The sequence below is a fragment of the Magnolia sinica genome, chromosome 9 (assembly GCF_029962835.1).
Source record: "Magnolia sinica isolate HGM2019 chromosome 9, MsV1, whole genome shotgun sequence".
Classification (NCBI taxonomy): domain Eukaryota; kingdom Viridiplantae; phylum Streptophyta; class Magnoliopsida; order Magnoliales; family Magnoliaceae; genus Magnolia; species Magnolia sinica.
In genome coordinates this window covers 75,726,325-75,738,715 of record NC_080581.1, presented here as the reverse complement: position 1 = coordinate 75,738,715, position 12,391 = coordinate 75,726,325, and the positions used below count along the sequence as shown (strand labels likewise).

General features: G+C 40.8%; 1 protein-coding gene across 2 annotated transcripts; it reads right to left on the bottom strand.

The window, feature by feature from the left end:
* Positions 1–4,429: 4,429 nt before the first annotated feature.
* Positions 4,430–6,690, bottom strand: LOC131256475 (uncharacterized). Of its 2 annotated transcripts, none has more exons than XM_058257356.1 (2): positions 6,366–6,690; positions 4,430–5,150 (listed from the first exon to the last, which is right to left on the bottom strand). In XM_058257356.1, exons 1-2 carry the CDS (start codon positions 6,654–6,656, stop codon positions 4,917–4,919), a joined length of 525 nt encoding a protein of 174 aa, XP_058113339.1. In that variant the 5' UTR covers positions 6,657–6,690; the 3' UTR covers positions 4,430–4,916. The 2 variants fall into 2 exon arrangements, with proteins under 2 accessions (XP_058113339.1, XP_058113340.1); XM_058257357.1 differs by lacking the exon at positions 4,430–5,150 and adding an exon at positions 5,282–5,559.
* Positions 6,691–12,391: the final 5,701 nt, after the last annotated feature.

The following is a 12,391-nucleotide window of genomic DNA, read 5'->3' as shown; positions in this document are numbered from 1 at the left end:
AAACAAAACAATAATGCTTCGAACAATAAGGCTACCCAAATAGAGATGTGACACTAATTAGATGATCCAAGCCATTCAAACGATGGGCCTCATTTTAGATTGGGCACCATCCAAAGATCATATCGATTGGATTATCTTGTGTTGTCCCAGCAGGTGGGACATCTCAATGAGGGAGAGGACTAGGTGCAGCCCCAGCCTCACTCATCCACACCCTCCATCTGCTTTGCCAAATCAATTTAGGGCATGAGCCCAAAAATGAAACGGATCCATATCTCAAGTGGACTATACCATTGGAAACGGTGGTGATTGATCGCCACACCATTAAAAACTTTGTAGGGGCTCAATGTAATGTTTCTGCAATGTTTATTTTCCATCCAACTCGTTGATACCTAGATGAAATGAAAAAACAAATATCTGCTAGATCCAAAACTTTTGCGGCCCACAGGAAGTTTTTAATGGTCAATCACCACTCTTTCCTATGGTATGGTCCACCTGAAATTTGGATCCGTTTCATTTTTACCCACCTAATCCACTCCCTTAATATTGGGTGGTGCACTGCGGTGCATCCCATCCATAAGAATCCATCCGTCCACATCAATGAAAAATCGCCCCGCCATTTATTTCCTCTGATACGTGCGACAGAGAGACCAAACGGTCATGTGCTCAGTGCTCTGCAGACCTAGACTTTTATGGGTATTGAAAGGGACGCAGATGGCACACTGACCCACCATGATGTATGGGTTTTATCCATGCTGTGCATCTATTTTTCCATATCATTTTAGTGCATGAGCCAAAAAATAAGATAGATTCAAATCTCTGATGGACCACACCATAGGAAACAATAGTGATTGAACGACCACCGTTAAAACTTTTTGGGGCCACACAATGAGGTATGTCTTTTATCAACTTGAACCAAAACTTCTATGGTCCCCAAGAAGTTTTCAGGGGTAGGTGTTCAATCACTACTAATCTCTATGGTGTGGTCTGATTAAAGTTTAGATCTACCTTATTTTTAGGCTCATGATCTAAAATAATCTCACAAAAATGAATGTACAGTGAAGATATAACAAATACATCATGGTGTGGTCCATTGAACTTTGTCATGTCAACCCACCAACCCGGCATTGGGAAATTTGCTTAAATGGAAGACAATAATTTTTATTTATTTATTTTATTATTATTTTGTAGCTTGAAGGTATCATCATCATTTCCAAGAGTGTTTTTTAGGAAAAAAAAAAATCTTACCATGGTTCCAAGCATGCACAAATGACATGTTTTTATTGATGTTGGATGAAATGCATCAAACAGGCTACCCCACTCAATTCATGTGTGATAATGATGTTGGATGAAGTGCATCCAACACCATAGCCGGACTCAATCCATGTGGGATGATTGGTAGGCACTGGCAGTAAAAAATGTAAAAATAACCAACGGCGGTATTTAACAAATCATACTTACCATCTCAAAGAAGCCAACGGTAAAAATAATTTTCTTAGTTGATGATCAGATAAGCCATAACTAAGCTAGTGAGATGATCAGATAAGCCATAACTAAACTAGTGAGATAATCGGGTCGTTACTCTTGCTCAGGTGGTTGACTCTCAAGAGATTCAACACCCGGCCGGTCAGGGTTGAGTACCCATAGGTGGTGAACTTCCACTAGTAAGCTTAATACTTTTGTTCATCATATATCCATAATGGAACCATCATTTGGACAGTTTAATTTTGCTACTTATATGCCACGTGTGCAATTTCTAAATCATTTCTAAGGCCGGCGTATTAACCATCACACTCTACTAGAGTATCGAAATTTATCTCTCAACAATGAGAGGTTTGGTAAGCCTTAGCGAGTGTATAAGGAAGCTCAAATACATGCTGCCACATATGCCACCGTGGCAGACGAGTGCCAAATCTAATCCATCCATCAGGCGAGTCCAACCATGTAGATGTTTTTTGCCAAAACTAATCTGGTCCACTCATCAGGCGGATCCGGTTAGAAACAAGTGGATATGTTATAAAACCTAGTCAAGTTTTTCACAGCCGTACATTTATTTCATAAGATCTTTCCTTGCACCCCATCATCACATATCATTCTTCCGCCCGTTATATGCTGCTGCAGCCGTTGGCCAAGCTGATGAGTGTAGGGGTGCACACGGAACCGGTAAACTGTTGAGGATTTGTGCTGCGGAATCACACAGATCTAGATCTAGGATAGCAATTCAATAGTAACAAGCAATCACAGAAGAACACTAAGTTTCAACGTGGAAAACCCTTGCGGGAAAAAACCACGGCACAAAGCGACAGAAATCCACAATGAAAAGAAACTTACAAGAGAGATGACTTACCCGATTCGAATAACCTCGAATCTCACCCTTACTACACCCTTTGAATTCCCTAGAACCCCTTTAGAAAGCTTTAGAATTATTTCTCATTTTAATTAGAAAAGCCCTAGGGACACCTATTTATAATTTAGGCAACTTCCCTTTTCGCACCCTTGCGAAAGGCGACACAGAATCCGCAGTCCGCATCAAATTCGGAAACGAATTTGCATAACCACGACTGGTCGAAGGATGGCCACGACTGGTCGAGGGACCCCCTCGACCGGTCGTGACATCCCCTCGACCAGTCGAGCATCCCGGACATTAAAAGACCTAAGTGCTGGACTTTGAGTTGAGCAGGCTATGACTGGTCGTGTAACTCCCACGACCGATCGTAGCAATCTCACGACTAGTCATGCATGGTAATTTTCGATTTAAGACATCTGACAACATAAACTAGACTAAAATCGATCCAACCACAAGGTTTGATCCGGTTCTAAAGTGCACTGGTTAGTTCAGTTTGGCTTTTGGTTTGGGGTCATGTAGAATTAGACTGGACCGTGAACTAGACCGTGGAATCGAACTTTCAAACTGAATCTTTTAGTCAATATATAATTAATTTTTTAAACATAAAAAATTAGACTTGGATCACAACATGAATAGACATTGATAGCAAAATCACTGTGAAAATTTTCAGCAGATAATCTTGGGCTGGATTGTAAAAACAAACCATGCAATCGGGCTGGATTATAAAAAGCCCATAACCGTAGAACCGAACCGGTTTTTTTACGATCTAGTTCTAATTCAGATCTAGGGTGTAAATGGTCCACTTCCGATTCTAGTTTTCCTGGAACAGTTAGGAACGGTTCGATTCTGATTTCACCCCAAAACCAGACCAAATCGAACCATGTGCACCTCGGATGAGTGGACCGAGGCTGATTTTTGTCTCAGACGATGTTCACTGTAGGTCCTGGCATCAAATATCCGATTACCCGACAAATAGTCGGATATCTAATTTACTATAAGATTATGGATTTTATTATTTTTACTAAAAAGTCGGATACTAGATACGGATATATATCGAATATTGCAATATCTTACCCATGTCTAACTCACTTACAACCCTAATCATTATGCGGGCCGATTTTAATTGGGTTAGGTTCGCTGGTTACCCGTACGTCCGGGTACCATTAACAGCTTTGGATGGTTTGGGTGAAAGTATCAATAGCATGGAAGGGCTAAATCATAATATTGATGGTCTGGATGGTTTGCATCATGATATTGATGGTCTGGATTGCTTGGATCATAAGATCGATGGTTTGGATGGTCCAGATTGCTCTGCATCATATTATGGGTAGTTTGAATCATACAATCGATGACTTGGATGGTAGGGATTATAATATTGATGGTTTGAATACTATAGAGCATAGTACTGATGGTCTAGATGGTTTAGATCATAGTATCAATGGTATGGATGATGAATGGATGGTTTGAATGCTAGATGGTTTAGATCATAGTATCAATGGTATGGGTGATGTATGGATGGATTGAATGCTATAGATCATAATGTCCACTATTTCTTTTGTCTAGATCACAGTATTGATGGTTGGATGGTCTTGATCGTAATATTCATGTGTGGATGGTTTGGATCTTAGTATTAATAGTCTTAACATTGATGGTTTGGATACTTTAGAACATTGTTTAATGGTTTGAATGTTATGGATCATAATATCAATGATCTAGATGGTCTGGGTTACAATACCCATGATTGGACGATCTTAAACATGGGATGATGGTCTAGATAATAATATCCATGGTCTTGTCGGTCCCCAATCACTATAAATACAAGTAAAACAGTAACTATTACTTCTTTACAACCAAAAATACCATGGTTTTTGGAAAACCAAACGGGCCCTAAGAATGTATATCAGCAATAGCTCATGTACACTTTTAAAATTAATTCAATATTAATGTATGGTATACTAACCTCAAAGCCTCAGGATTTTGGGATCTTGACGATTTCCTGGAGGCAATATAAATTCATCCTCGAGAACCACCTGAGATTGTTGTTAAAATCCATTCAAAATGCATGTCCAATTATAATAGCCAACGCAATCCAATCACAACCACATGCTTATCTATTTTATATATAGTCATAACCATGCCCTTACAAAAACAAAAAGAAGAATCCATCTCAAACAACTAAAAGAAAAAACTAATATTCCTTTGTTATCATTTCTAGCCATGCAACACGTTCTTTTTTGCCCCAAACCATAAACATCTCTCTCAGATTGGCGTTTTCAAAGTGACTACTGGCGATGACCTGAGAAAGAGGATTTAGAGGTTCCATCTTCATTAACTCCATCACACAGTTAGCAATGGAGTAAGCACTGGCGGCAGGAGGCTGAGATGTTCTTAATTTGCTCTTTCATGAGCTCAGTTCCAGTGTCCACCTCACATAGTGAATCCGAGATATCACTCCTTACATGCCAAGCTCGGCCTCTTTTGTTGCGAACAGAATGAAATTATCTTAAAGAACGTTTCCTATCCGACTATGGTGTTCTAACAACCTCTTCAACTTGGGAGACGAAACTGTCGCCTAAGTTGGAATATTGGGAGACATCTCCACCTCCTCGGGGTATAGCCCGAACACTTCAGGTGATGGCTGAGACAACGCTGGGGATGATGATGTGGATCCTGTATCCAAATTCATAGAAATAGATCTTTGGGATTTGGCAAAGCTTCCTATTTCCCCTGATTCGCCACATATGATAGACATCAGCTCAAATGCAGGGAAGGCTGCTGCCCGGAATTGTGCTGCGCTCGGATGACTCTGTTCGTTATATAGATGATGAGATAACCAAAATAGTCTGTAAATAAGCATATACAACATGACCTTTGCTAAGCCCATGCACGTGTGCAGTAAAACTCATGTACACACCAAGCATGTGCTAACATGGCAGGTCTGAGATCCAATCCATCCCATCAGAACAGCACAACTATATTGATGCCGTAGCCCAGGAATTGGGTTGATCCACTGATCAGGTGGGCCACAGTTTGTAAAAAAAAACGTAAATATCCCAAAAACTTGGCTGAACTTTTCTAACCAATCCACCGGTTTGGAGTGTTGGGATCCTGACGCAGGGACGAAAATGATGAGATTGATCAGCGTCTTTGCTTAAGGGGATAACTACTCCGAATCCACGGAGCTTTTTAGGACTCCTCACAGTGATACCTCGAATCTACGAGGGAAAATAAGAAAATAGAAATAAATTCTAAAAATTCAAATTTTAATTGGTGATTGAAATAAACAAGCTTACACCCCTTTAGATAGGGATACTAAACCTTGGTAGGAGTTTCGGAATTAAACTACAACTAAAATTCCTATAAATCGTGACTTACTATAAATAATAGACTTACTATTTATAGACGGTTGTGATTCCTAATAGACATCACCATTTTCAGCCAAAAATATATAGTAAGTGTCCTCTTTGGCTTCACCATGCTATTCTCCTAATTATTCTAAACACTTTGTGTTGGATACAACTCCTAATACCCAACAGATGAAGAGTTATAATCAAACTAAAACTTACTATAAATAGTAAAAATGGAAATAAAATGGGAATTCCACATTGGATCTAATGATACTTCACATATTCGGCATGTGCAACCCGACATAGCGGGGTTAGGTGCCTAAAGTAGCTCATCCTACCCCAAAATCATATATGGCACATCGGATAACTTTCTCCGATTTACGAGATATGCCTGTTTTAAGGTCCTGACAGTCCGGATCACTTCCACCTCCGATCAAGCATTTTCTGGCCTATCCTGGCCATGAAACTATCCGCAACCCCCTCTACATCAGATCCACATGCTGATTGGACTAGACTTTTCAGGAAAACATGAACAAAGTCGATCGGACCAACCTGGTGGATGGATCAGATCTGTCGCATATATGCCAGCATGGCACATGTATAGCATGTAAACAAGCTTTATTGCACATGCGTGTGCGCTTAGCAAAGCTCTAAACAACCTATTGTAACATTACCTGCAAATGATTGTCCCATACAGGAGGCTCGGCCACGACTAGCTTGCTACTCTCATCCCATCCAAATCCACTCAAAGCAAGAAGCCATGTAACAGATTTGTATATTCCCTTCAGTGAGCTGAAACGCTTCTTCAATTGATTCACATTGCACGTGGAACCATTCCTTCGATTGAATTCGGAAGCAATCATGTTCATCATATAATCTACCACAACATTGGCGAAGAGTTTATCCACGAGATTCCACATTGCTCGAGTCGTAATTGTACCTCCAATCCCACCCCGAGTAGCCATCGACCTAGTTGGACACAAGTTTTGAGAAAGAATCACAAAGGGTCTACGTTCTTTTGCTTTGTTAATTTTTTCTAAAATAGATTCAAGATATACAATTAGAGAGCCAAACACATTTTTAACAGAAAATGATCTAGTGCAAATATTTTCACTACAATTACAGTGCAAACGAGTTATGTGGACCCCACCCTATTGTATTCATGACATCCACCCTGACATCATGCACGCCCTCCCATGTTTGGCCATGGGCCCAAAACTCTTGCCAATCCATGGCTTGGGTGGACCACCCCACAGGGAACACGTGAGTGGGTACTCCCTCCCCTTCCCAATTCTTCCTGCTCGCTTGGCCCGCCTCCGTCATGGATTTGCCTGATTTTTGGGCTCACCGCCAAACGAGGGATTGTGTACATGACGGTCAGAGTGGTTATCATGAACACATCACAATGGGGCCCACACAACTCGTTTGCAATATAATTATAGGGAAAATGTTGGACTAGATTTTTAATAACACAATGATATATATGAAATACATTCAACTATCATCTCATCCGGCAAGGGACCTCAATAAAACGGAAATTTGATTCGATAAGAATGGTTTAGTTAAAGGCATTCGATTTGAAAGCAATGGTTAGTCAGATGAAAACCAAAATCACAAAAATCTCATAGGAGTTCTCAAATTCACAATATCCATTTACAATCACCATTATATAAGTCCGAGCCTACTGGGGCCAATTTCTTGGTTTTCATACGTGATCTGAGTCATTATGAGAAATCATACATTGCTCAGGCAGTGAGTTTGTACATTTCATCCTTGTTTTCAATTTGTACAATTCGGCCATGGTCCAATGATAAAAATTGTTTATAGGATTAGGTGGTTTCGCCCTGTATGACCCATGTGCCAAACATCCCCAACATTGGAATACCCCAGTTATAGAATATTTGGCCCTTTTCCAGTTGAATGTGAGAAGGTGTTGAATTTTCTTTCTAAGCCATCCGTTTAATGGATACCTGCTGAAATTCCATCAGCAAGATTATTGGTGCATGGGCCCTCCACACTGGAGCCCATCATATTAATTATTTAAATCGCTTGACCACGGGGCGCACTAACATAAATTGAAAGCTCAAACAGGAATGTAAAAACATTTGGCTTCAGCATTATATGATTCCCCTCAAAATTCTACACTTTCCATACTTCGATAATAAAAAGACATATAATTCCTAGAAGAAAAAGAAAAAGAAAAAGAAAAAAAAACTAACTAACATCGTAACTCTCTTAACCATAATATAACTAATCCTAAAAATCACTTTTTAAAGAGAAATATCAAAAATATCCCTCCAATGGTTCGCTAACACTTGAGCCTTGTTAGCTTGTGAATCATGGGTCATATGAGCTCATAACAGTAAATAAACCCATAACGATTTTGGTGTCACAATTTTAACATACTCAAAGCCTGAAGAATAGATTTCTCTGGTAGGGAATTCTTGTCTCCCTTATGAAGAATGGAACTTACTTCCCTTATCCACTTGACTATCTTATAGATAATCTGGGAAGCTGACATCTTGGCCTTCAAATCTAGAAGTATTACGCCCAGTCATAGTTCCCATCTGATGAAACGCAGGACCAATCCTTGGATGTGCTGAAATCTAGAGGCATGATTGGTTTTGTTGATCCATTGCCTAATTCTTCTATAAATTGATTGATGTGGGAGAATTAGCATATCAAAAATTTTACAAATAATGGCGCCCATACCTTGGTGGCAACAATACCATGCTAACATAGGTGATCCAAATCCTCCAGATTGCTGGACCAGAGGGAAGATTGGGCTGACTGTAACAAAGGCCTGTTCTGCTTTAACCTGACTGGTAGAAAGATGTGCCTGCAGCTGGCTTGGATTATTGGGCCTATTACTGGTCTCAGAAGTGGACGTTTCAGATACTTGATACAGGGCAGAATAGAGAGCGGAGTCATTGCGAGTAACCCTACCGTTGATCAGATGCTTCTATAAATTCTTACCGATGATCAGAGGAGTCCATGATAGATTGGTGATTCCTATAATATTTTCAAGATCAGACGATTCTAACCCTCGACGGATCAGTGGCGTCAATTAGTTAGGAGGAAACACAAAAATGGTCGGAAGATACGGTCTTAGATCAGATGGGAAAGAATCATAGAATATTGTAAAGTTTTGGGGATACTCCGTCGATGATGCAGACCATCATATCAAGAGTCCGGACCATTCAAACATGAACCCTACTTGTGCAAAGAAGATTCATAAGAAGGTAGATTCAGGGGAGTTTCAACACAAAGGTCACGAGCTTGAGTACCCATTATGGTTGTACACTAGCCAATCAACTAGCTTGAAAAGCTTGCTCGGCTTTGCTCGATCTAGCTTGGCTTGACTTGAATCGAACGGCAACTCAATGAGAGCCAAACTTCATATGACCCAACTCGTTTTGAAAATAAGCCGAGTTCGATCATGGCGGATCTTAACTTGACTCGACTCGAACTTGACTCAGCTCGAAGCTTGAGCTCGGCTCCACTCCAATATATGTTATATTATAATATATTATAGATTAAAAAAAAAAAAAAAAAAAACCTTTTACCTTATCCGTCCGTCACTTTCTCACTACTTTCCTTCCTTAACCAACCCGCCGCTCCCGAGCTCCTCTCTCTCTCTCTCTATACCAACAACAAGGCACCTCTATAGCTCTATCTAATATATATATATATATATATATATATATATGTGTGTGTGTGTGTGTGTGTGTGTGTGTGTGTGTGTGTGTGTGTGTGTGTGTGTGTGGGAAAAGATACGATGTGCTCGACCTCACGATTAGCTCCCGTGAGGTTGAGCTATGTGGGCCCCACCGTGATGCATGTCGACCATCAACACCTTGCATTTGATGGGTACCCTCTAAATTATGGGATATCCTAAAAATCAGCTGTATACGGAACTCAGGTGGGCCATACCATCTAAAATCATGTGAAACACCATTAAAACATATAAAAGCACTTGGTGGGGCCCACCTGAGTTTTGATTGCTGCTGAAACTTGGTTGAACCCTCATACAAGTGGGACACACATAATGGATGGGCTGGATTTGCAAACCACATCTCGGTAGGCCCAAAAAACTGATTATGAATGTTTTAATAGTGCACGACCCCTCCCCACTTCTGTATGTGGTGTGGTCCACACAAGTCACGGATTGACTTGATTTTTGAGACCTAGGCCCATGATGGAATGATGCATCTGACTGATGGGTTAGATGTTCGAAACACATCACGGTGGGGTCCACATAGCTCGACCTCATGGGACGGACTTGTGAGGTGGAGTGCATAGTACCTTTTCCATATATATATATATTGAATATTTGATTTGTGAGTTGGGACGGGTGCAGGTTGGATCGGTTGGGTGGCTAGCTGGCTTGGTTTGGGTGTGAGTTGGGTGTTGGGTTTGACCGGGTTGGGAGCAAGCTCGACTCAAAAGGTTTGCCAAACAAGTCAAGCTCTAATGATAAGCTTAAGGCCGAGCTTGAGAAGAGCATGGACAAATCAAGCCAAGCTTGGCCCACCTCGACTCAACTCGCTGGATGTGCAACCCTAGTAACCACTGTGGTGTGCGTGGGTGTGTGTACAAGAATAATAAATAGTAATAATAATGAGTATTTTTATGTCCAGGGGTGGGCTATAAAGGGCATGTGCATGAGATCAGTGTGCCAGCATGGCACGTGGGTCTAAGATCCTATCCATCCATTGGGTTGGTCCGACTTCAGGATATTTTTCCAAAAAGTAAATCTCATCCACTCTGCAGGTGGACCCAAATGTCGTACCCAGATGGACAGGTTAGAAAACTTCAGCCAAAATTTTGACGGTCTTGCATTTGTTTTGCAGACTTGGCCAACCTGACCAGTGTACCAATTCGATTCTTGGGCTATGGCATCGATGTAGTGATTCCCTTTATAAGGATGGTTGGATTTCATACCTACATGCCAAGCTGGCACATGTGTCGTGTGTACATGCGTGTGGACTTAGCAATACTCAATCAGGTTTAATGCTGCACATCGTTTTGAAATCCTCAATAGTTCAAGTTGGTCCAATGCTCTCTTCATAGGCTGAAATCCTCCTCATCCAATGATCCAACTATCCATTTAGTGGCACGCAAAATGGACAGGCGTAGAATATTGTTCGTAAGATAGGACCAATCACAGATGTTCCGAATAATCTTATTCCTCTGATTTTCTCTGGAATTATAAAAGAGGGGACTGGGCCTAATTAACGGTTCAGATAAGTGATTTGAATACCAACAAGTATAATTGCAACTATATACATGGGAAGGCTTCCATGCACTTAGTCAAATGGATAATAAATAATAACAGGGATCCACTATTTATTAACACAATGTAACTGATAAATACGCCGGACGCGGATTGCCTACTACTCTGGCTACTGGACGGTGACATATGGGACCCACCATGATGTATATGTTTTATCCACTCCGTTCATCAACGTTTTCAGGTTATTTTAAGCAATGAGACTAAAAATGAGAGTGTTCAAAATCTCGTGGACCACACAACAGGAAACAGTGGTGATTCAGTGCCCACCATTAAAAACTTTTTATGGGACATAAAAAGTTTCAGATGAAACTTATATTTGGTATTTCCCTTCATCCAAGTCTTTTTGACCTAATTAATCAACAGGTTAGATGGAAAATAAACATTACAATAGGCCCTAGGAAGTTTTTAATGGTGGGCATTCAACCAACGCTCTTTTATTGTGGTGTGGTCCACTTGAGATGGAGATCTGCCTATTTTTTGGGCTCATGAACTGAAATGATCTTAAAAAACAGATGGACGGCATGGATAAAATATATACATCATTATGAGCCCCACGTAGCACTGTCCAGTAGCCTCCTGGCTACTGGCAGCGTCAGTAGGCAATCCGCGTCCAAATTAAATAAGCCCATCCTTTTCAATTATGGTAATTAGGGGCTTCAATGGGCCGGGCTTCTGAGCCTTGCCTGCATTGGGCAGGCTTAAGCAGGAGTTCCGACAGCCAGGCTTGGGTTTTAAAATCAAGCCAGTTTGATAATGGGCCTGGGCTTGAATAAAGATGTTCAAAAGCCTGTAAGCCTGGCCTGACCCGACATGCTAGGGTTTGCAAAATAAACTAAAGGTTCATGTTATGAAATCATGAGCCCACTTGCCGCATTAGAAAATGAGAGTATACATTGGAGAGATGCTTCCGCTTCTGCAAATATTTCAGTCCGGTGCATGTGGCAGGCCCGTTTCGTCGCCCAGCCCAGTGGAACTCGCAATCGGAAAAGGATTACAGGCGACTGAAAAAACCTCCTTATATGATTGGTCGAAACGACGGAGAAGAAGGCTTTTGTGGGCGACAGTAAGTACCAACACTGTTCCCAATCCATTTTCTCTCGTTATAACCGATCGAGAGTTAACACTGAATCTTGAAACTGAACTTGGATTGCGTTGGCAAAACTATGTGGACCCCACCATGATGTATGTGTTTCATCCCCTTGTTGATTCATTTTTACAGATCATTTTAAGTATTATCCAAAAAAATCAGATAAATCCATAGCTCAAGTGGACCACATCATAAGGAACAATGGGGATTGAATGCTTACCATTGAAAACTTCTTGGGTCCATAGAAGTTTTGGATTAAGATGATAATTGTCTTTTCTCATTGTCCATGTCTGCGTGACCTTACGAAGAGGTTTGAT